This window comes from Protomyctophum bolini, assembly GCF_963924005.1.
Source record: "Protomyctophum bolini genome assembly, chromosome: 2".
Lineage (NCBI taxonomy): Eukaryota > Metazoa > Chordata > Actinopteri > Myctophiformes > Myctophidae > Protomyctophum > Protomyctophum bolini.
This window is the reverse complement of record NC_137863.1, coordinates 9578271-9604559: the sequence shown is the minus strand read 5'-3', so window position 1 is coordinate 9604559 and position 26289 is coordinate 9578271. Positions and strand designations below refer to the sequence as shown.

General features: G+C 41.7%; 1 protein-coding gene across 1 annotated transcript in view; it reads left to right on the top strand.

The window, feature by feature from the left end:
* Positions 1–5332: 5332 nt before the first annotated feature.
* The window catches only part of LOC308326615 (potassium channel subfamily K member 15-like), a gene marked incomplete at both ends in the record, with an annotated part of 61542 nt that continues 40585 nt past the window's right edge, over positions 5333–26289 (top strand). The window contains 2 exons of the mRNA XM_080779580.1: positions 5333–5615; positions 16149–16895. Coding sequence (XP_080635706.1) covers positions 5333–5615; positions 16149–16895 — 1030 coding nt within the window. The remainder of the gene's footprint in view (positions 5616–16148; positions 16896–26289) is intronic.

The following is a 26289-nucleotide window of genomic DNA, read 5'->3' as shown; positions in this document are numbered from 1 at the left end:
ACCCCCACAATGACGGCAGGTGTGACTCATCATCACCAACTATACGCACTACATGAGTTGTCATTAAAGCATTGTTCAAAAGCATGAGAAATACAGAAAACATGATATTGTGTTGTGTTGTTTGTGTTTACACGCACACTAAAAGCTGAACATAGGAGGGGCTAGCGACCCTCAAAAACAGAGGGAGGGAGGGTTACTTTTTGAACCAGTTTTGAAGCAGCCACCCGTTTTGAAGGAGGCTAGGGTGTTGGTTGGTACCACATTGGTTCCACATTTTAGTGATAATTATAGGAACAAAATTAATGTAACTCCTTGTTCGAGCTGAATCTGTGTTGAACTTGGTTTGTTGAACTCCCTCTAGTGTTGTGAGTGTGGACGTTGTTGGAATTAAGGAAGTATTTAGACAGGTACATGGCCATGGCTATCTTAGTGGTCACTGGCGTAGCGGATCTTGTAGACCAAGCCCATATTGCAAGTTGCTGTTCAACCATTCCAACCTATCAAAATGGGCAGGGTTGAGGCGGTTTCTGGGAATAAGGCCAAGTAGTAGCCTGACCAGTTTGTTTTGGGATTTCTGGAGCCTTGTTTTTAGGGCCTTTGAAGTGCTGTGGTACCATGGGGAAACAGAATTTGTATGACACAATGATAAATACTTTATTTGAAAAAAATGTAGACATCTTGCTCCAGGTGTGGATCTTCTTCAAGTCAAAATAACAAGCATGTATGTTTAGTCCTTCCCTTTATAGCCTACTGTTTCCCTTTGAGTGCCACCCCCACAATGACGGCAGGTGTGACTCATCATCACCCACTACGCACTACATGAGTTGTCATTAAAGCATTGTTCAAAAGCATGAGAAATACAGAAAACATGATATGTTTTTTTAAGATATTCACTTTTCCACAAGAATAATGGCCTGTCAGGTCTGTGGACATTCAATCAACTCCAAGTAGGCCTATTACAAATGCAAAGTAGTACACTAGTAAAATACCACATGCCATAACATATCATCATCATATCATCATACTATATAACCAAATGTCTGTCTGAATGTGTGTGTGTCTGTCACTGTCACTGCCGTAGCTCCTCACTGCTTGCACCAATCACTCCCACTTTTCACACATTTGGGAGTATCTGTGCGACTGGCCAAATTACAAATGGGGGTCTGTGGGCTAATAACTGTAAATGTTGCGGTCCTTGCCATGAACATATTTCCCTACCATGCATTTGTACGAATACTTTCATGTTAAGCCCTACACACACCGTCTGCGAACGCCGTGTGTCAAAACAGCCGCCTCCGTTATTTTCAATGAACCTATCCCACACCGACCAGCTCAGTGGCCTTGTGGTTAGAGTGTCCGCCCTGAGACTGGGAGGTTGGGGTTCAATCCCCGGCCAGGTCATACCAAAGACTGTAAAAATGGGACCTAATGCCTCCCTGCTTGACACTCCGCATCAAGGCAAGGGTTGGATTGGGGGTAAGTCCCTGCGACATACTAGCGTCATGTCCAGGGGGTGTACTTGTACATCAAGCTGCCTCACGCTACAGAAACAGGAGATACGCTCCTGCCGCTCCTGCCCTATAGCAACCATCAACATTTGTAGCCTTTCCCTATATGGGTGGAAGTTGACTCTCTTTAGACTCTGAGTTGTATAGAGGCCTCTTGTGTGATTAACGTTTGTGGCAGATCAGATTCTGCATTCAGTATTTTGGGCAATTTTTGCCATATGGACCCCTCCTGCAAGCCTTTGAAGCCAACCCCACTGCTAAAAACTAGGATGTAGTCTGTATTGTATTGTATTGTATTGTATTGTATTGTATTGTATTGTACTGCTTCTCATCATGCACATTGTGCATTAGCCCTGGTCCAGTGCTTAGAGCGAGTCTCACTGACGCCCTGCCAGACTCCCATCCACTGCTCACTAGTAGCTTTTCCCACTGCGTACGAGGGTTTACAATTCCCCGAAAACAAACAACGTAACTACTCACCGACACAAAGCCTACTAGACCTTGGTAAAGTCTATTCCCAGCTTCTCTCTAAAATGCACTATTTTAGTCATTAGATAAAATGAATCCAACCAGATCGGCGCAGGCAAAACCCGGAATTGCCGTAGTAAAATAAATTACTCTATCCGGCACATTGCTGTAAATGGCACAAAGTGCATTTTAGAGAGACGCTTCCCAGCTTCGAAAATAAATTTAGACTTTTATTTCCTGCTACCTACAGGAAATGCGTAAGCTGCGACCCGTTTCTGAATTTGTCTATATATACCGCCTCGATGTGCCGTAGGTGTGTCTGCTTCTGGTATGTCTGGATGAAATTATATAATAAAAAGTAATTTGTGCCACTGCTTGGCCATCTGCAGATACTAAACTAATCACATTTGAATGAACAGGCAAGGAATCAAGTTACTTTGAACATTGTTTTAAATTATATGCTCAATTTACACACCATGGTTAATACCAAAGATTTTGCTGTGCAGTCATATTTCCACACACTATATGTAAAGTAGAGTAGATAATGGATTGTATTATGGTCATACAATTCTTGGCAGTTTATCAGAGTGTGCATCCACTTACTTTTAGATTATCCTGCTGTGGACCGGCAGTCCGGCGCCACTAAAAGGATTGGTGTGCATAGCATCCTTTTGCACATACAATACAACCTTATCACTATTGTTGTAAATCACAGGTTGTTTGCGTTATATTACTACAGCTCATCTTCCATGGGGATAGAACATGCACAAATGACCATCGAGACAACAGTCTCTATGGTCTCGACAACAGTCTCATCCTGGTGTTAATGTCTTCCTGGGAGAGATAGAGGGATATGTGGATCTGGCAAAGTCATGCTGTACAGTACACATGAGAGATATGAGATCAGTACATCACATCAGATAAGATAATACACTGGCAATTCTGCATGGACAGTGTAATTAGAGGGAAAAGTCATTAGACCACAGGTTAATGAGACTATAAATGTTATGTCTTTTTTTAAATGATAAAATCCACACACTGCTGAAATGTTTTGTCATTATTGGATATTATTTGTGTTCAACAAACGAGATTAGAACAATGAACTGATCTGATTCTTGTGCACATAAGCTCATTTGAGTAGAAGTGTAGGCAAGGCTAGTAATTCTCACTTTTAGGGACTTGCTTTTTCTTCCTTTCAGGCAGACAATTGTTGCTGGGGTAATTTTAAAGGACATTCAAGTCTCAAGATCTGTTTGCAAGTATGAAAATAGGTTTTCTACAGTTGAATATCGCTCAACTTCAGCTTCTTGAGACCATAAATCTATTACTGACTTTATTTATTAGATTATGCGTTTGTTTACTCTTTCTCCAACGTCATTAACATGTTAACTGAAGAATTGTTAAACATCATTGTGCAGTTAATAAGTCATGGATATTTGAATTTCAAGTCAGTATTTTTTCGTAAATGCAACTATAATGTAACTTTGACAACAAACCAGCAAACAAACAAACAAAACAAATGAGTATAGTGTGCAAGCAAGCTTGAAGTCTTTGCAAGTTGATTTTCATAATGTACTGAAATGAATGGAATCCAGAGGTTTCCTCGACTTTGGAAGATGGCAGCATGTAATGTAATGTATGCATATAGTAAGTCATATTCAATTGTAAACATGACCATTGACCACCGGTATGGTCCTCTATATCTATTTCAGTCAGACATTTTATTGCATGGTGGAGTGCATGAATAAGCACTATGAATTGGAATGGCCTGAAATGGGTCTGAACTTCATGGAGAATGTTAAATGTAATTAGGTAATGGCCTCACAGTACGGACCCTGTCACCCACCCCTGTTGGCACAGTAAGGGGTTATTCTGCAGAATGTCCAATATTAACATAACATTGAACCAAATACAGTGAATGACACTGAAACCCTGACAGTCATGTCCCCACTTGTTCCACCCTTACATTGATTCAATAACAGTACACTCTACTACTTTGTCACTTCACAGTTCACACTAATGTGACACATCCATCATGCTCCTGGGGAACTGACTACAACCATGACACACACACACACACACACACACACACACACACACACACACACACACACACACACAGCTAACATAATATGCCGACACCCAAACAGAAAATGTATAGGTCACGTCTCTCTCTCGCTGCTTCCCTTTCTGTGTCTCCGTAAGTGTGTTCAACTTAATGATGAGGGCTTGGTTCATCGCCCAGCGACTAAGAGTGCTTTGTAAAGGTCAACTCTGAACCAGCCAATGCTTCACTGCTCAGAGTAATGCATTACTCAAGCATATTGTGAATTCTTCGCATATGTACGCTTCACAGGGCAACACAATCAAGACGCTAGAGTACAGAAAGGCCAGCTGTTTATTTGGCGTCTCTGTAGCAACCCCTGTCATTCTGTGATACAGATTACACACAGTAACGTTCATTCTAACTCCCAGAGTCACTATAGACACTTTTAGAGTCAAACTAACACCAAGAGGGTTTGATCACACACACACACACACACACACACACACACACACACACACACACACACACACACACGTGTTACATAAACTAAAGACTTTAGCAGGTATAGGTCCATTAGAGCAAGAACGAATTCAGCACCATGGACAGCATACAACCACGAATCAGCATCACACGTTTGCTAACGCTTGAAGTCTCTCTCAGGCAATCAGTCTTAGTATCTTACAATATAAAACTTGATGTAGTAGTGATACTGTAGCCTAGCCATATAGACCTTGACCTTGATAAACAAAAGATTGTGTTCTTTCCTGTCGATTAACCTTGCTCTCAGGCAACGCTGTCCACACACCTTTGGCTTTGAATTTGCGCCATTGACACCTATCTGGTTTCAACCGACGTGTGCGTGAGAGAGAGAGAGAGAGAGAGAGAGAGAGAGGCGGGGAAGGGGAGAAAATGCATGTGTGTGTGTGTGTGTGTGTGTGTGTGTGTGGCATGTGGCAATTGGCATCACAATGCAGCATTATGTAGGGCAGGCTATGGGGTCGAGCTACTGTAGTTAGTTAGCTCAAGTAACCTGGGTCACGGTGGGTGGTTGTGAAACTTGTGGTTGATGCTCGTTAATCCCGAGTGTTTCTAATTAGGGCAGGTCCAGGATGTAGTTACAGTTTCAACAGGCAGCCTTCAATCAATAGTAATCCTAGGAGGCGCGAAGTGCTAAAAGGCCTCATGTCGGTCACTTCACCTCACTGAAAATATGAATGAGGCTGCGTGCGTCGCATCGCGCCCACCACCTGTGTAGCCTCTCTCCTGAGCAAAAGTCTCTGCTGCCCACTCCAGTTGTTTCGGAGTGAGAATGAAGATACAGAACATTCGGACCATCATCCTCATTGTCTCAATGGTTTCCTACCTGCTCGTTGGAGCCGCGGTCTTTGATGCACTAGAGTCAAAAAGTGAGAGCTCAAGGAAAAAGATTCTGGAGCAGAAACTCAACGAGCTGAAGAAGAAGTACGGCTTCACCGATGATGACTACAGACAGATAGAAAAAGTGGTCCTTCAGTCGCAGCCACATCGCGCCGGGAGACAGTGGAAATTTGCGGGCTCTTTTTACTTTGCAATCACCGTTATCACAACAATTGGCAAGTTGAATTCCTTTATCACGCCTCCTCAATTTCCCACTTTCTGTTACTCAAAGGGCAGGAGTCGCAGCAGGACCGTTATAAAGTCTCTCTTCAATATTTACAATTTAAGGCTTGTGGCAGACGCTCTTACCCAGACCGATTTTAAAGTACAGTAAGTGGCATAAACTCTAGTTCAGTCCAGTAGCAACCCTTTATTCTTTTTAATAAACCCGCAATTTTAAATGCTTAATAGGCCAGTCAGTGAAACTCTGATCAAAATAGCTATTTTATAAGTTCACGGGACTGGACCCCATAGGATAGGAGAATAGCACTGCATCTGGTCAACAAACGGCAGGGTGAGTGAGTGGTAAAGTACAAGTATATAGAATAAATATATAGTACTAGCGTTAGGAGCTCAGAAAATGCTAAAGCAACTAGCATCAAAGCTATATGTAGATTACTTATATCTAATCATCAATCCTTACATTTGTGGACAAGCAAACAGCATAGGCTATACTGAGAAGTGAGGGGTGCTCTTGTACATCATCATGTACAATACATCATCACCTGTACAAGATGTTGATTTGCTCAGACACGTATGACGTAAATTCTACATTCATTGTCAATGGTATTTACTGTTTGTGTTAAAACAAAATAGCCGAATCTACATAGCGCCCCTCAAAAACATTTTGTGAACAAGTAACCAACCTACTGTCGTATAATTTCTATAAATGAACCAAGGTTATTATTAATATTAAGCCACAGTAAGTAAAAATGTCTCGGTCTGTGATTCTCCCTCTTAGAGGAGAATAGTCATTTACAAACTCACACCCGAATCCCAGGCCTTTGTCTTGAAACCGTTTGAAGCTCCCTCCGGGACAAAGGGTTTCACACGTCACAAGAATTGTCATCACTGTGAATGCATCTGCTACTTCTATGCTAGATTTCTCTAAGCCGGTTCCAGTTGGTGACTCTTGGTGACTGATTTTCACTGAGTGAACTAACAGCTAAAACTTAAGAAAACTACTTTAAACTAGACTAAACTATTAGATAGTTATAGTCATATAATAGTTATATAAGCTATAACTATTAATAAGGAGTGCAATTGATGTATTGATTGAAAATGTGCTAGGAGATTATAAGATTATAGCTTTTACTAGTTTGGGGTTAAAAACTGTGTTAATCACCTCTTAAAGATAATATGTTCAGGTTCATTCTTAGTTCCGTTTTTAAACATTGCTGAGATATTAACTATGGTCATAGTATGTTTTAGTTTGCATTTAAGTTCTGTTGTTTAACTACATTTGTCAGTGTAACAATTAGTCATTTTTGTATAAAGTTAGGCCTCCATAGTAGAACAGTAAGGAGATCTGTGTCCTGGTCCCGCCTCTCTCTAAACCGGAAATAAACAGATCCCAGATCTCATTGGTCAAAAGTCAGGAAACGCCTGTTTCCATGTCCGGAGGAGGCGGGACTCCGAAATAGATATAGACGGAGGAGCAGTGTTCAAATGAGACTGATCTGGACCGGGTTCTCGACTTTGGGCGACAGAGAGCGGTGCGTGTTTTATCCAGACAGTCCGGGAGAGTGTTTCGTCTCTCGTGTGTTGTTTGCTGTGAGCGGATTGACTTCTTCCTGCAAAATAAAGTCTCTCTCTTACAAATCCAAGTGGACCTGGTCAACGTGTCTTCCTGAACGAAAATATACTACAAAACTTGGAGCCTGGATACATTTGTTTGAGACAGCGAGAGGCCTTGGTTTGGGTGAGTTTTGTTTTTTGAATTCACTACAAGCGTCTTGCTGTGTCAACTAATTGGACCGTGGCGTTCGGGTGGGCGTGTTGATGGTTCGTTGAATTTGGTCATGGCAAAATAGTCTGGGTGTTGGTTTACATTTCTACCCGGGGTCATTTTCTTTAGTTTCTGGTTTGGGATTTCTGTCATAAACTTTGTTTACATTCTGGTTGGTTGTTTGTAGGTTTTTAAGTCGGACTTGCGCACAGCTGTCTGTCGTGAAAACGCCTCGTAATGGGTGGACGTCGGGTTCACAGCTATGAGTACATTAATGGTAGGGGCTTTGATAATAATTTACCATTTACCTGCATAGATTTCAGTCTTTTATTAACACATGGTAGAAGTTCTGGGTTTAGCTGCGCGGAATGGCTGTTTGTATTATTATTTTTTTTCCTTTGTCTTTTAAGCACGGTGATGGGGGTGGGTATTGTGTGCCAATCCTGTTGTGAAGCCGTGAATGCTTAAGGCCTAGCTGTGTCGAAGGTGCGACCGTGTTTTTGTGGTTGGTAGCGGTGGCTAGGGGGGCTTATCCTGTCTAGCTACGGTATGAGACGTGTTCCCGTATTCTGAGGCTTTATTTGATGAAAATTCGAGTTCGTTTTGGGCGGTTTACACTGTGTAGCCTGGGGGGTGTGGGTTGGTTCCTTGTTAGTAAAGGGGTCAGTTGGCACAGGGCTACGAGTAACAGCGTCTGGGCTTGCAGAGCGCTTTGCAGGGACCCTAAGATAATTGCGTTTTGGTGGAGTGACTAGTTCTTCCGTTTAAGGGAGAGGCGGTGTAATATATAGCGTGGCAATTACGCGTTGATGTGGTTTATTATGTGGCCTGAATCAGGCTTAGTGTGTAACTATTTGGTTTTGCGGTTGGTGGTGAGAGGAAGCGCTGGTTTTCTTTGTCTGTGTGTGGGGGATGTGTTGGTGAACGACACAGCCTTTGTTCTTTGGTGCAGGTAAATGTTAGTGTGTTTGGGGGGAGGGTCGGTCGGCGGCCATTTTGGATTTGTCTCTGTTGTTGTGGGGGGTGCGAATGTTAGCCGGTGGAGAGAAGGGGGGATGGGGGTTTGGAAATAATGTGTGGTGGTTGGGGAGTTTTCTTTGTCTGGTGCGAATTTTCGAAGTTGTCTGTAGGTTGTTGTGTGTGTTTGTGTTTGTGGCCGTAACATATGGTTATGTTCCGGTGGGGGGAAAGGTATGGGCAGTTATGAGATGGACATTTAATGGAGGGGTCAGGTTTTAAATTTTAATTGGGTTAAATTGGGGTTTGCAGATTTAAAATAAGGGTTTAGCAGGAGGTAGTGTGTAAGTGTGTATGAGGTGAATGTGGTTTTGTGGTAGAGTTCTCAGTTCTATATGGGGCAGGGCGCCTGGTGGGTACGACTGGGTAGTGAGAATATTGATGGCTGGTCCATGATGTTCGGCGTGTCAGGTTTCGTGTAGAAATGAGAGTTCTCGGTCATAAACGACATCAGTGATGCATTTATATATTAAAACAAGGTAGGTGATTAAGGTGAGTAAATTTCTGGGGTTTTAGTGAGTGGGTGGGATGCAGTGTGGGTTTCAGATAAATACTTTATTTTTGTCCGAGGGGGTTGAAACACAGACTGAGAAACTATAGTCATTTCAAATTTAATGTGGAGGAGTCTCTTATAAGAGTTTAATAAAGAATTTGCTCATTGGTGGGGTGTATTTCATCACCTTACACTGACTAATTAATAGAGTTAAGGTTTGACTAACATGTCTACAGAAATACAGACTTTGGGTGATGTATAGTTATTAAGTTTCTTGGTCTGGGTGTTTTCTGGTCTATCTTACTCCCCATTCTGACTCCTATGTTGTCCGGGGCGTGAACTTTTTCCATGCCCTCTGTTTTTATGTGTAGATGTAGTATGTGTTTCTTTCCTTCGATTTTGTATCAACGTGGACTTCCCCTGGTAGGATAGTATAACCATGATGGGTCTCCCATTGTTCCCTCATTGTGTGATTAACATTTCATATTCCTCCCTGTTTAAACTTTCTTCCCAGTAAATTCTAGGGGTACGCTGTAGGGTGGAGCTGATCACTTCCCCTTCGCGGCCTAATCTGTCCTTGTAGGGAGGTACGGCGATGTGGGTCTGAATTAACTACTGTTAATAAGGAATTACATGAAGGGTTTTTGCTTCGTGTGACTTGAGAGGGGTGCTCAGTAAATCATGGATTTTTAGGATATAGGTGTATTACTGGCACATAAATCTTGGTAAGGGTTGCATCTGCAACACGAGGTGCGGGTAACATACATTTAATGATAATTACAGTCACACATTTGCTTGCAGATTGTAAATATTCTGCTGAACTGCGATTGATTACTGCACTATAATACTAGATGTGCACAAGTGTATAATCCTACAGACTCCATAGGGAGACACCTCAGTGAGAGGTAACTTGGACAGAGGTTACGGTTCAGTGACTTAAGGTCACACATATTCTATTAATAATAATGATGATTATTATCCAATATCCACAAAGGGTGGAGAATGCAGAGAGGAGGATTCAATCTGCACGGGAAAGCTTTTCATCCTGTCTAAGGTGGTTGACATGAAGGATGAGCAAAGTATCTAGGGGGGAGCCTTAGATATCAATATTTTACCTTTGATTGGTGTAACAGGACATTTGTTATCAGTATTCTGTGGTGTCAGCATGACTCATTGTTAAAAAGCTATTAATAGTGAGCAGTGCATGATTCTCTCCGTTAAACAGGTACTGTACGATAATAATGTGTTGAGTTATATCTTTCAGTTTGAAGGAGGATCAAGGAACTAGGTGAGTGAGTATCAATTCGTGTAAATATCAAGTCTTTTTTCACTATTCTTAATTAACAGTCGGGATAAATTAGGTGTGTCCCAAATTGTGAGTTGCTAATCGTCAGTGAATTACATTTGGTAAACATAAATTGATATTGTTTTGACTTGTTTCATTGGTTTAATGTAAGTTAAAAGCCAACTGCCTTAGTAGTTGTTGTTGAACGAATGTGGAGTTAGGTGTCACTATTCCGTTTGAGGGAAACCATTCGGTTGTTTAAACTCTCTCACAAAGCGGTATAGTCTTTGGTGCATGCATTTCCTTGTACTAACGAACAAAACCTAACTGCATGTCTGATTTTTTTATTGTCTAAATACTAACTCTGACTTGACAGTGGATACTTGGGGGGTGTGGGGTCTCTTAAATACCTGTGTTTCTTTTTTCAGAAAGCAGGACAGGGTGGACAAGTGGAATTATTTTTCTGCTTGATCAAGGGAGACGTGTCGTAAGGGTTTTCTAAATTTAGGTCAAACGCTGTATCTTTTACCTTCCAACTTAATATAGTCCATTTCGTTAGTTTTGTTTAAGCTTATAGTCAGTTATAAACATCTCTCACACGTGTCTCTGGACTCGTGTATAACATATACAGTAGTTTTGTTGCATTTCACATAATTTACAGGACATCTTACATTTTTTGAGTACACATCTGCCTACCGTTCGCAAGTAAGTCTTCAGTCTGTAAGTGACTGGCAAGTTTGGAGTTTCTTGTATATTTCCTGTTTCAGTGAGGTGATATTTTTAGGAGCATTGCAAGTAGGACTTTAAAGGTTAGTTTGACGTGACATTTATTGTAATTCAATACCTCTGAACTCAGTGGTTAAAAATACTGATTATGGCGACAGCTAGTCGGCAAGCTTCCTACCAACTTGATGAGTTTATCGACAAGTTATCATCAATTCTGGGGAGGTGGGAGTCACATGGTCCCATTAATAGTCAATGCTGGCCGCAGGACAGCATATTTCATCCAGGAAACAGTGAACGTCTGGTAGCCAGTGTGCACGATTACGAAAAAATGTTGAAGTCTAGGTTCAGGGAACAGCAGAAGATTATGAAATTGTTCCTTAAAAGAGGAAAGAAAATTGGCAAAGCCTATGACCTCATCACCAAGCAGAATCGCGCTAACATGTTGCAACGAGGTGCTCATGATTTTGACAGCTCCAGTTCCAGCTCATCGGGGTCTTCCGAGGATGGGGGCACGGATGACGAGGACTTTGTGAACGCAGTGTTGGGGAAGGAGGCGCGGGAGACAGCTGAGGAGGAGGAGGAGTTGAGTGCAAGTCAGCGTGGCGCTGGAGGTCGATCCGAGGCTGCGTCCGCCCACGAGAGGGCAGGGGTTTATTTGGCTTCACTCAGGGGGCCAACCGCCAGGGAGACCAGGGGCCTCGCCAACATGATGCCTGTGACAGAGTCTCCACTGCAAGGGCTGGCTGAGGGTAGATGTAACCGTCCCCCACCTACAACTACAAGTACCGCCACTCGGTCCACAGGTGCCAAGGGTCCTGAACGAAGAGGAGCTACGTCAGAGGTCACCGACGGGGGGCCGGAAGCGGTGAGGTGTCCAAGACCGGTGGTCATTAATCCAGCTGAAGTATTCTTTTGTCCCTTAACGGCAGGGGAACACCCACAGGGGTTCGTGCAACGCGCATACCAGGTGTGGGCAGAAATTGCAGGCTGTGAACCATCCCAGGTCGACGACGATGGCATGTCCAAAGCTGTCCTGAGAGACATGATTGTAAGGGGTTTGCCGGACAGTGTACAGCAGGGACTGAAGAAGGAGGTAGGCGTGGCACGTGTTTCCTTGTCATCATTTACAGGCCTGGTGGTCCATCATGTCGGTGTAGTCCGTGCCAAGGAGGAAACCCAGCAGCGTAAGCATACAGAGACTGTCAGAAAGATCGCGAGACTCCAGTTACAGCATCTGGAACTGCAGCTAGCGAGCCTGGCCACACCGACGCCGATGCCTCAAGACACCAGGTATCAACTAATAAGGGGGGCAGGGGCCAGGGAAATGACACCAAGTGAGGGCCCTGCGGTCAGGACACGAAACCTGCCGGTGGTGGTCAGTGGACAACATCTTTACTACGTACCATTGTTCCACGAACATGACCTGGAGGAGATCACAGCACAGCTGCCCCCACTCCAGGAAGGCGCATATCCCTGGTTTGCCAAATTCGATGCTTTGATGATGGGCTCTCTGATGGCCGTGGGAGACATGAAGAGGTTGTTGACGCACCTGGTAGGGCTACAAGGGTTGAATGACATTTTTGCTCAAGCAGGCATGCAATCGTACGCAGACACGGCGAGGGGGGACGCAGACCTACTAGCAGAACACAAGGGATCCCTATACCAGGCAATGAGTGAGCTTTATCCCACCACAAACTCCGATCAAGGGTTCTGGGGCAAGAAGGGGGGGAAGGCTGTACGACCACGTAATTACACCGGCTGTTACAGATGTGGCAGCTTAGATCATGTTGTGAGGAGTTGTGACAAGGTCCTCAGATTCCCCTAGGTTCTAACCAGAACGACAGGTGCCGCCTGGCCCAAAGCAGCAGCCAGCAGGGTGACACCAGCAGGGATCTCATCACCGCAACTAGACCATCACAATGAGTCCGTCCTACTTTTTCAAGGTGCTTCCGTTGACTTTGGACATATGGTTGTGGAAAGGAGAAGCCTTTTTCTTGACAGAATGTGGAAAAGAGAAGCCCCATTCTTGCAATTTGGTGAATTAAAAAAAAATGTGAGAGAGGCAACGACAATATTTCCCCGTTGGAAGTGTGCAATTTCGAGAATACCTCCTGATTCCTTTCCTTCAGGTTCAACATTAGTAAGAGTGTTCACAATATATGCTATCAGGGGAACAGTGGGACAGCGGATGGTACGGTAAAAGGGAGGTGTGACAGAAAGCTATCATTGACAGGTTGACACAATCAGTATATGTATATAGTCTGTCACTCTTGTTGAGTGGCAGAAGGGGGGAGGATATAATAAAATCAAGTTAATAGGGGGGGTATTTTTTATTTTTCAGAGTGCATTTTCCAATGCAATGGGACTAAATTCTTTAAAAATGTATAAACATCTTAGGAGGAGTCAGAGTGTCACTTTTGTTTATTTAGAGGGAACATGCAATACATTTTGAACTTGTGACTTATAAATACTTGAAGAAATGACTTTTTGTCAACAAATGTGCAGTCTAATTTAGGATGCATTATTCACATATAGGAGTAATTTGGGTTGTTCTAAGAAACAACCATGGCATTAATAAGAGGAACGGAAAATGAGACTACATTGGAAAAGTTACTAGGAGTTGGCAAGATAAAAGATACATCACAATAAGAATAATTTGATTTTAATAGGAGTGGATGATTTTCAGGACTTTGGGAGTAACACTGAACGGTCTGCTACTAACTAACTAATAGTTCAATGCATGGGTGTGTTTTTGCAAAAGGATGTTTGATCTTGTGGAGGAGTTGTTTCATATTTCCAACAGGAAGCTGATGGAGAAAAAGTTGCAGTTACAACAACATCTTGTTATATGCGAGGGGGGCCAGTAGACATCTGAGATCATGTCCTAGCAGAGGCTGTCCGTCTACTTCTGCGCTACTCCATGTCGAGTCGTGATTATCAGCTCTACAACAGCTATCCTGAGGACAGTGGTCCACATCACCGACAACGGGTAACCAGAAGATGTCGTCAAAACTACATCATCAATGGGATATCAATCTTCAGTCCATCTTCAGGTCACGCCTACACGAAGGGCTCTGATACACTTCAGCTGTGTCATGACTGAGGCTGGTATACAGTCGTATAAGTCAAAACCGATTCCTGATTGCTCGGAGATGGGTGATCCTACATGGAAGAAGAGTGTTCGATCCGGAGGAATGCTGTACAGCTTCAGCCACCCATCCTTTGCGCAAAATGCCCATGTGACCACAATGAAGATCGTTGCCATTCCTGTTGAACTACTGGGATGTACAGGACAGTCCAAAACCAGGATTCATCTGCGTTTATATTTTAGTCGAAAAAAGAAGGAGTATGCGCGTGAACCGTCATCGCAGGAGAAAGAAAATATGTCGATACTGGATTGTTATGATTTTGTGTTCATGTTTTCATATGTTGCAAATTTGCGGGTACAGGGATTATTGACTTTAGATAGGTTACTTTGAATATATTGACTTTTCAAATCCACAGGTGTGACTTCGTGAATCATGACGGATGTTGTGATTCTATTCTTCAAGGTTTTATTGCACTTCAGCTTTCAAGTAGATCTGGTAATTCTTGGTGTATCATTCGAGGTTAACTTTGAGGGAATTTTCAGTCATAATGCAGGGGAGGGGGGTGCAATAACTGTTTAATTTTCATTTGTACATGTTCAGTTCGATAATTGTGTAGGTATTACAGGGGCCAAGGGAGGAGGCTAGGATTTGGGTACCTATTTGTTGCATATGACTTGGGATTCGGGGAAGATGTCTGATTCGGTATTTTTATTATTACTGTTATTAATACTACCATTAGTAGTATTCTGTTGGTTCATACTTCATATAATTTGACAGTCAGTTGGTCGATATAAAAGGGAGGGGGGTAGGTCACATTAAAAGTTTTCACATTCAGGTTTTTGCTATTAAGGTATTTTTGAGGGGTTTTAAGGATAAAAGGGAGGACCTGTTTCTTTGGGTTCATTTATGTAATAGTTTATGGAGCAAAATAGCTCCATAAAAGGGAGGTTATGTCGTATAATTTCTATAAATGAACCAAGGTTATTATTAATATTAAGCCACAGTAAGTAAAAATGTCTCGGTCTGTGATTCTCCCTCTTAGAGGAGAATAGTCATTTACAAACTCACACCCGAATCCCAGGCCTTTGTCTTGAAACCGTTTGAAGCTCCCTCCGGGACAAAGGGTTTCACACGTCACAAGAATTGTCATCACTGTGAATGCATCTGCTACTTCTATGCTAGATTTCTCTAAGCCGGTTCCAGTTGGTGACTCTTGGTGACTGATTTTCACTGAGTGAACTAACAGCTAAAACTTAAGAAAACTACTTTAAACTAGACTAAACTATTAGATAGTTATAGTCATATAATAGTTATATAAGCTATAACTATTAATAAGGAGTGCAATTGATGTATTGATTGAAAATGTGCTAGGAGATTATAAGATTATAGCTTTTACTAGTTTGGGGTTAAAAACTGTGTTAATCACCTCTTAAAGATAATATGTTCAGGTTCATTCTTAGTTCCGTTTTTAAACATTGCTGAGATATTAACTATGGTCATAGTATGTTTTAGTTTGCATTTAAGTTCTGTTGTTTAACTACATTTGTCAGTGTAACAATTAGTCATTTTTGTATAAAGTTAGGCCTCCATAGTAGAACAGTAAGGAGATCTGTGTCCTGGTCCCGCCTCTCTCTAAACCGGAAATAAACAGATCCCAGATCTCATTGGTCAAAAGTCAGGAAACGCCTGTTTCCATGTCCGGAGGAGGCGGGACTCCGAAATAGATATAGACGGAGGAGCAGTGTTCAAATGAGACTGATCTGGACCGGGTTCTCGACTTTGGGCGACAGAGAGCGGTGCGTGTTTTATCCAGACAGTCCGGGAGAGTGTTTCGTCTCTCGTGTGTTGTTTGCTGTGAGCGGATTGACTTCTTCCTGCAAAATAAAGTCTCTCTCTTACAAATCCAAGTGGACCTGGTCAACGTGTCTTCCTGAACGAAAATATACTACACTACTAACATCTAACTAACTATCTAATACGTTGACAGATATTAGAAATAAGGAGTGCTATAGGTTGGTTGAGTTGGAATTTGGAAAGCCATTCCACAGCTTGGGAGATATATGTTTGTATGAGTGTATCTTTGTTTATGCATGTGTGATTTTTTTTTTTAGTGCTTCATGATCATCTATATCCTCTACTATGATTTTGTAGGTTATGGCCATGCCGCCCCACGTACTGATGCTGGAAAAGCCTTCTGCATATTTTACGGTGTCTTGGGCATCCCTCTGACTTTGGTCATGTTCCAGAGCCTGGGCGAGAGGATTAACACTTTTGTCCGCTATCTACTGCGCAGATCAAAGCAATGTATGGGCTTGCAAAGAACGGAGGTGTCCATGGGAAACATGGTCCTGGTGGGACTCCTGTCCTGCATGAGCACCCTGTGTGTAGGAGCCGCAGCGTTCTCCCATTTCGAAGGCTGGAGTTACTTCAACGCTTACTATTACTGTTTCATCACGTTGACTACCATAGGTTTTGGGGACTTTGTAGCCCTGCAGAAGAAGGAGGCTCTTCAGAGGCGAAGTCCCTATGTAGCGTTCAGCTTCATGTACATCCTGGTCGGTCTGACAGTCACTGGAGCATTCCTTAACCTGGTCGTCCTGAGGTTCCTAACTGTCGGCCCGAAGGAGCCAGAGAGGGCCTCAGAGACAGACGGAGAGCAGCAGAGTGGAGAGACTAAAATATGCCAGGAGGGAAGACAGGGGGAGGATGACGAGCAGGCCACAGACCTGGGCAGTAAAGGGGGTGGAGAGGACCACAGTAGCCGGTGCAACCTGACCCTTCCCATGGAGGGTGGCACCAGTTGTACCAACCTCCTGTCCCCCTCTTTGGTAGAGGAGTGCATGGTGGTGACATCTGGGACGAGAGACGACATTGTGCAACCTGAGACCAACAGAATCGGTGCCTTTCTTACCCGTTTGTGTTGCAGCCTGGATACCCGTTCTGACAGCTACTCTCTGTATCAATGCGAGCAAGCAGGCTGCCACATCAACCCTGTCTTTTACAACTCCATCTCCTACAGAGTGGACCAGGTCTCCTCTTGCTCAACAAGCACTTCAACTCAGGCCTCACCCAGTAACATTGCACCTCGCACAGGCAGAACTCACATGAGGAGGAGATCATTTTAGCTCCACAAACTACTCATAAGTTCCCTTTGTTATGGACTTGGATTTTTCTTTTTATGCACCACAGAAAGTAACATATTTCCGTCTGCGTGGAACAAATTGCTTTGTGTATTTCTAGTCACATAATTATGTAGCACTACTTCTGACTTTGGATTTCCATGAATAATGTAGCAAAATATATATCAATAGGCTGTTTATCCATTAAAGTCTGTGATCTTCAATATTTTGATCTCTGGTACAATTTCCAAAACTACAAAATATATTGTAGAATGGCCTGTTTATGAATAGAATAGTTATGCATAGTTATGCATATGTCTGAGTGATATCATAGACATTCTGCTTTGATATCTCCTGTGACCTGACCTTTCTTTCCAGTCACTAGTCATTGGTGGGGTTCTTAAAAGGACCACACTGTACAGTCCATTGCCCCAGTTGGTTCCCTTGGTAACGATCCATTTCCAGTGCTTAGTGCAATGGAAAACTGGCCTTGTACATGCACATGCAGTGCCGTCGTATGACGGTATCCCTGCATGGAAAATAGCAGATCTACAATCAATCATATTCAATGTGACGCATGTCAGGTATGAGTGTGGGTTCAAAAAAGAAACTGATTGAAAGGGAAGACCTTTTGAATGTTTTTTTTTGTCTCCTACATCAAGAATGAGGTTATTTTTCCTTTCAGTTTTGTATGTTGCCTTTAGTTTCATCGTCCATACATTCAGTACATCTTACGGCCTTGACTGTTCGTTCACCTTCCTGTATTTAGCAGAGAGAAGCATCCTATAATGGATGTGTGGACGGGCGGTCTCCGCCAGACATTATTTGGCACATGTCCACCCCTGTCTGGTGTTCCCGTACAGGTTTAACGTGTGAGCTCTGCACATATGTTAGGATAACCTGTCATGTTTCTTTGCATTCTGCCTGGCTAGACAAGATAATCTGGGTGTGACAGCAGCATAAGGTCAGTGCTTTAAAGGATTTTGGTGGTGCCGGTGGCTATCCTCCTGCTAGTGTTAAGTATAGACACCTCCGGCTTGACCCCTTGACCTCTCCTGCGGCTGTATCCTCCTGCTCTGCTAGTTCAATGTCAGTGTATAGAGGCATGCATACATATTCGTGGATTACACAGTCCTGAGTACTATTCTTATTTTAATATCTCATTCCAACTACATGATGAGCATATTTGGACATAATGGAGATAATATTCAGTATAGAAGGCACACATTGGTTACATATAGGTTACAGAAAATAAAGGATAAAACACTCTGCCTCCACATATACTGTATTACAGCTGAATGCAAAGACAATCAGATATTTGTTGAAAGCCTAATATGAAAATGTTCTGTGGATTGCCACCTCCGTATTTTTATCTAACTACAGATTCAAGTACGCAATTGTTCATTTCTTAGATTCAATAATTGCTGTTTTCAAATGTGATGCTTTGTATTGTCCTGTTAATGTGAACCATTCAGTAATATATTTAAAACATGCATCATTATCAGTCCTCAATGATTATTAAGGCTATAGGCTACCGGTATTATAAATCTGATCTGTGAGAACACCTCACCAGGGCATTGTTCTGGGTGGGCTGTTCTCATTTGGCCAGGACTGCAGGCCATTCTGCTGGAAATGTTGTTTGGGGATAAGGTCAACATTCAGGATGTCTTCAGAGAATTGTTGTGAGATGCAACAGGAACATGTGCCTGAGGGAAAATAATGTCTTCAAATATCCACCGTCAGATTTAAAGTTGCCTATCCTTGATAATCGTCGAGGACTGATAATGATGCATGTTTTGAAAATGTTACTGAAAGGTTCACAATTCACATTAACAGCAAGTTAATCTAAGAAATAATAATTGTGCATCTTACTTATCTGTGTATAGTTTGCTCAGATCTCAAGTTTAACCTTGTATTGTTACAAATACATTTTCTTTTCACATTTGTTTCTCACATGTCAGCTGACTTCAATCTTATCTTCCTGAATTATTTGGTAAATTTGTCCAATTGTATTTTTGCTTTTAGGCTTGACATTTCTGAGATTTATTTTTAATATTTATGAATGTGAAGAATTAGTCGAAGTATTACAACATTCACTTTCCACAAGGTGGTTTGTCCAATATACAGTAAATACTCTCTCTTGGTAACAGGATTTGTCTACATGTTCCTATTCACCATTAGAGGGCAGCGATGCTCTATGTATTTTATTTAATCCAATTGAGCTCTGTACAGGTTCCTCATGTATTCACCAGTAATGATTACAATTATATTTGATGCCTTTGAGAATCTTTTATTTGAATTCCCTGGAACCGTGTGTGTGTGTGTGTGTGTGTGTGTGTGTGTGTGTGTGTGTGTGTGTGTGTGTGTGTGTGTGTGTGTGTGTGTGTGTGTGTGTGTGTGTGTGTGTGTGTGTGTGTGTGTGTGTGTGTGTGTGTGTGTGTGTGTGTGTGTGTGTGTGTGTGCGCGCGCGTGAGCGTGAGAGCACAATTGCATTGCATATTATCTACAGAAAACCGTCACTACGTACACCATTGTGTTCAAATAGATTAGGCGTATAGAACATATGAAGCTATTTCCAGTTTACAATAGGGGCTCAAGGTAAAGGCCATTAACAATTGCTGTGGGAATAGCTTCTGGGAATTGATAAGTGAATTTGGAGCCTGAGATGTATTTAGTCAAGTGTATAGGTCTATAGACTTGCTTCTGGATGTAGGCTATATATGTCTAGTATGATTTATTCAACTGTAATTCAGGAAGATGTCTACAAACCGAGAGAATAGAACAAGTTAAACGATGATTGCATTTGTGTGTGGCATAACAAGAGCACTCTTTTGTAAGCAATGAAAGCTATTATCTAATTTGCATAATCACCCCATTAATAGTGCAGATGCCTTTCTGTTCTGATGCCTTCCTGATGTTCACGGCTATCACACTGCTCTGACACTGTCAGACTCAAATGTTGGAAAAATATCTGCACAGACCACTGAGCAAATGCCACAGTGCGAGAAAATCTAATGATGTTGTGAAATGAGTCACTCATGCAGAATCAGTAGTTTTCCATCACTTCAAGACATAGACATTTGCATAATGTTTTGGTGCCGTTTTGTCATCTCATGATGGGTTGTGGCAGAGAACAGTTCCTCTGTGTTACTTGCAAGCATTTTACTTTATTTTTTTGTAGTCCCACGTGGCATTAAATAAAACACTTTGTCATTATAAAAGGACAATTGTGACTGAGAAACATACTGCACCTGCTCATATGCCTCTACAGGTGGTAGTAGTGCTCTTCTTGAAAGTAGTGTAGTGCTGAACCATAGGTGGTGGATCCACTTATTTCACAAACTAACACACACAAGACCATCACTATTATATTACCACAGAATTAAATATGGAACTCTGTGGGAGTTTAAGCTTTTATGTGTAATGCTAGATTTGGACACTTCAGAACCCACAGACACTAATTGCTACACTGGTATGAGATCTCTGAATGAAAAATCCAACAACATTAAAAGAGGAATATTGCATTATTTAACATACACTGGCTTCTGGGGAGTTTAATTTAGATTCTACGCAACATTCAGATCCCATTAAGTATAACCAGCTGAGATGTTTTTCCCAAAAAGAGGAAAAAAGCTGTGCAATCTATACCAATATCAAATCTGTGAATATAATATAGGCCTACTCCTGTATGTCACCATAAAACACAGTACAAAATAGCTCTGAATTGCTGAGAAAGATGGTGAATAATAATTGCATTGTTTCATATTTTGTTGTGATTACAGAAGAAACCTGTCAAATGATTCTTCTTAGTTTCCCTGTATTGAAGGGCATCTATTGGGCATTTAAATGCTGAGGGACAGGAATTGGTTCAGAGTTCAACTTGCTCCTCTCAAAAAAGGTTACCATGTGCTTCGACAGTGCATGATAGGCAGCAAGGCTGTTAACAATACAAAGATTCATGCCAATAAGCTATTCATGAAAATACCTATACAATATTTAGTATTGCCCACACAGCCCACCCAGAGCAAATTTAGGAAGACAATAAAAGATAAAGCAACTAAAAACAAGTGTCATATTTATGCAGATTGATTAAATTGGTAGAAATTAAGATTCCGTTGGAGAGCTTTGAGAAAACAGGCATTAGTAGAAGTTCATTGTTGGGGTAATTGCTCATTAGTTTTCATTTCCAGGCAATTTGCTGCTTGTGTCGAACAGTGTGGAGAGGCTGTTTTTACTTGGCGGTTGTCTCCTTTAATCAGACACAGTGTTTTTTAAGCACTCTGCTTGGCTAATTGCAGAGTTTCAATTAAGGCCTTAAAGGGGAGTTTGAATTACTCTTCAGCCATGTAGTACGATATTGGAAAATACATTTAAAGATTTAAATTACAAAATGGGGACCCCCAAGTTAAATGTATTTGGTCACGGAACCCCATCTGAAAATATTTTGTGTCAGGGACCCAGATACAAGATTTATGTTGTTAAATTGGTTCCAAAAATATTCCAAATTAAAATGCTATGTTCAAATAGTCAATGTATAGCCTAGTGGTTAAACTGATTTTGGTGCTATTAACACATTTTGCTGGAGAGGAGGCCCCTGGAACTGCCCCAAGGACCCCACTTTGAGAACCACTGATATAAGGGTTAAACCAGCTGCGAAGTGTTTCCGACCTCCACACAGTCTTCCTTTGTCTCCTCGGGCTATGGGATAAGAATATATATAATAATGTTCTCAGAAACACTTTTCTTTCCTATTGTTAAAGCACCACTTCACCCATTTTCAACCTATCTACCTATCTGTATCTTCATATGATTATTCCTCAATAATGCTCATTTTAAGATGGCTCTGTAACTATTTCTCTGTGTCTCAGTCAGAGGAGGGCTGTGGATATTTCAGAAACCTGCCTAGTGGCCAACCAATGACATCATTGGTTGGCAGGTTTGGCAATTTCAAACAAAATGTAAATTGTATTCTTTAGTAATGCAAGAGCAATGGCTTCTATTTCAGCATGCTAAATTAAGAAGAGAAAGGCTGTAGTTGTATAGTTTGTGATCCCGATGGATGATGTTTCAGAATAGTCTATAGCCCACCAATGAGATAGATAGATAGTGAGTACCATAGGGGTGAGTAGACAGAAATTACTTATATAATGCATAATATATATATATATATATATATATATATATATATATATATATATATATATATATATATATATATATATATATATGCATGCATGTATGTATGTATGTATGTATGTACGGTATGTATCATTTATTTATTCAATTTTATACACAATAAGGGTCCACCTGTATGTGTTTTATATTATAAAACACTAACACATACTTATTGTTTTCCTATACGGGGCCAAGAGGGGGACAGAAGATGCTCTGACATGCCTCCTTCATTCATCGCCAATGCTTTTTGGATAATCTTGTCACTATTATTTTTGTTGATTTTAGTTCTGCTTTCAACACCATTCAACGCCATCACATGATCAAGGAACTGCATCACCTCAGCATTCACGTTTTGAGTTATAGACCACAAACAGTAGGTACATCATTCTCCATTATCACCAACACAGGTGCCCCCCAGAGTTGTGTCCTCGGTTCCTTCCTCTAACAGTCTACACATTGTACACAAATGACTGTATTAGCCCTTCACCCAACATCACATACCTCAAATACTAAGTCATGACACTGCCATTCTGTCGACTGCTTCGACAATAACTCTATAACAAGACTGCAAGAACACCATTTCTCATTTTACACAGTCTTGTGATGGACAAAACAGAACTGCATGGTCATTGCAACAACCCACACTGGACTTATATTAACCCACTCCTCATACATGGCAAAACAGTAGAACAGGTTGACAGTTTCACAAATATTGCACTCTCTTTGGACAATTATGTAATTGGTATTAAGACACTTTTTAAATAAATCTTGCACTGTGCACCTTAAAAGTTTACTTTGCAAATGTTTTCAGTATCTGACATCCATTGTTTAAACATAGCAAATAAAACAATCTGCTCCAAGTGCACTCTAAAAGAATATATGAACTATATGTGCTATCACGACACTAGGCCAAACTGTTAATTTCTTTCCCCAATTTTTTAAGTAAATAAACTAATAAAGCATTTGCGGTTTGGAGTAAACATCATAAAACTGCACAGTGCATGAAATCTGTAAAAAGAGCTGATGAGCCAAAATAAGAACCAGCCCTCGAGGCAAATTCTTCTCGACACACTACTAGCGTCTCATGTGAGACACTGTCGGTAGAATTAGTGGAGTTGGCTGTTTATCCCTCATCTTCTCAGGTGTGCTGCTTTACAATTAGACAGCTTCCTTGAGTACCATATAGGCTTCTTGCCTAAACAGCAGTATGGAAAGGAATTTTGTGTGCATCATTGCATGCATATGTGCGTGCGTTCGTGCATGTCGCGTGTGCGTGTGCGTGTGTGTGTGTGTGTGTGTGTGTGTGTGTGTGTGTGTGTGTGTGTGTGTGTGTGTGTGTGTGTGTGTGTGTGTGGAACTTGGACTATATGCCTTTGCGCCCGTGATGCAAGGTTGCTGCCTGTGGAAGATTGATGTCTGTGTTTAAATATTGTCTTTATTGAGTCTGAGTGCTCCTCTGTTAGAGGACAGGCCTCTGGGGCTGTACATAACATTACAACACCTGGGGAGGAAGAGAAAGGCATGTCGCTGTGATTCAACGTAGGTGGTATACCTGATTGACAGACTGTCAATGTGCCATTCCGCATGACCAGTGGTGCATAACTTATTAATGTAGAAAACGTACAGGTCACCCTCATCTACTTCGCAGCCATCCTGTATTATTGTCATTATGTGGAGCATATCAGACTTGTACACGCTCTCGTCTGTCCGTGAGGCTGTTTTCAAAAGTTGCAGCCGCAGCATAATTTGAATTGAGTAAGATAAGGGCAACAGAGGGACAGATACAGTACAATGGTCCTTAGTCACATGGATAACAAATGCATCTCCCACATTCTTAAAAAAAAAAGAAGAAAACGCAAGCAGGGAACAGAGTGAGAGCGAGAGGACCCCCATATAAAGAATAGTTCCCATTTGAGATATGAAAAGCAAATTATTCATAGTTTTTTAGCTCAGAGAAAAATGTTAAAAGATTGACACAAGAGTGATTTGTCGCCTGTGTTAACTCATTCTGACCTGGCACCCATTTTGGTGTTAGCATCATGTTATGCTTTAGCTATTGAAAAATAGCAGATCTACAAGCTCATATCGCGCCACCGAGTGGCGCGATACGAGCTTGTAGGTCTGCTATTTTTGAAAAGTCGAAGAGCGACTGACATTTTTAGAATCTGATCTCAGGTCCGAATGGGTTCATCAGACCAGTGTGTTTCCGGTGGAAAACCTCGTATGAATCTGATCTCAGGTCAGAATGGGTTAATCTTCCTAAACGAGGGAGAGACACAGATCTTTGCTGAGGCCCCTGAGCTAAATTATTCAGCATACTGCACTTCTGTTCTATTCCATTTATCTTTTTCTCCCTGTCAACTGTCATGAGTTGTTGCAACTGGAAATTACGTTGCACAAGCATCGTTTTTTTTTATAGAGGCATGCTCATTAGCAACCATATTGAGAATAGGAGTTAGAAACAAAAAGAAAAGAAGAGCACAGCCTATACCAAGACAACCATTCACATGCCTTTCTGTGACATAAGCAGATTTGCCAGTGCTTTACAAAATAGCGTACCTTCTGGTCCATTCATGTCAAAATAGTAGTTAGCATTTGGTAAACAATAGCATACATTAGTTCAGTCCTGTCGATAATGAATATAAACATTTCAACAGCAAAAAAGAACAGCAATTTGGTCCATCGTGCCTGCCTACTGAGGCACCTAATCTCGCCCACAGTGTTCATTTTGAACAGTCACTGTTGTTTATCGCAGTGCCACTATTAGTCTCCAATGCCTCGCCTGTGCATTCTCAGATATAATGATTTTAATATTCCATTGGTTGCTTCTTTGCTGGTCTACTGAGCAGGAAGCAGACATTTCCATCAACAGAGCTGCTCCTGGCATTCATCATAAAAGGTCTGCCCAGGAAACAGACAGCTCTTTACTCATCTGCATCTGTTTGGTATGCCAACTGGGTGAAAATCCACATCGACACACACACACACGCACGCACACGCGCGCACTGTTATTTCTGATTAGCATATAATGCATCAATTACTTCACTTTCCCTAAACAAAAATGAAAACACAAGTTTTGTTACCAAGGAAACTATTAAGCGTGCTTATGCCAAAAGTAAATTAGTTTGGCAGTGAAATCATGATAGTGATGAAGAGAGGCAAATGTGAAGCTGCAATTCTTGTCAGTTACCTCTGTTCCAACATGCTGTGATGGAATACATCTGCTCTCAGGTGCTTAAAGGTTAAGTTTGCCAAATTTAGACCGAGACCTATATATAATAATTATAGAATTTGCATCTTCATACCTCCAGTGTCATCTGTCAGAATGTAAACATCTACCAGGAGTCAGGTAGAATTCGGGATACGCCTCCAGCCCTCCACTGAGTGAAATCTGTGCATTTGTGCTGCATTCTGGGCTGTGAAGGTAAAGATAATAGTTGGTCACCTTAGGTCTCACATACTGACTGTTTGATCTGTTTTCACATAACCCTTCAGACATCTTATTAGCAGCAGGAGGCCATAGAAACTGGAACTTGCTGTTTCAACCTCTCTGATGCTAATATTCTCTCATGATACAGATCCATACTGGCCAGAACTATCTGGAATTCTGGAGGGACCACTTTCCTCTTATTTGAGACAGATCCCTGGTTCAGATATGCCTCATTGATATGACCAAACTGGAGACAAAGAGTAGGTGTTGGTCAGACAAGTCCAACAAGGGCTTGGCACCGAATGCCATTCAGGTCACTGTTTGCATATAACCCCTTGGCCTATCTGACGTTGGTGAGGGTTGGGGGGACTGAAGGAGATGGGGATGGGCTGGGCATTTCCCCACTTCTTTGCTCCCCCTCTTACCTCACACAGTCCTGCAGCAGCTACACTTTTGTTTTGTGGCATGGCCAATGAAAATTGCAGAAAATAAATGCACATATTTAAACATGAATGACTCCACAAACATATACAAACAACATTAATCTCAAACAACAGACATTATAAAC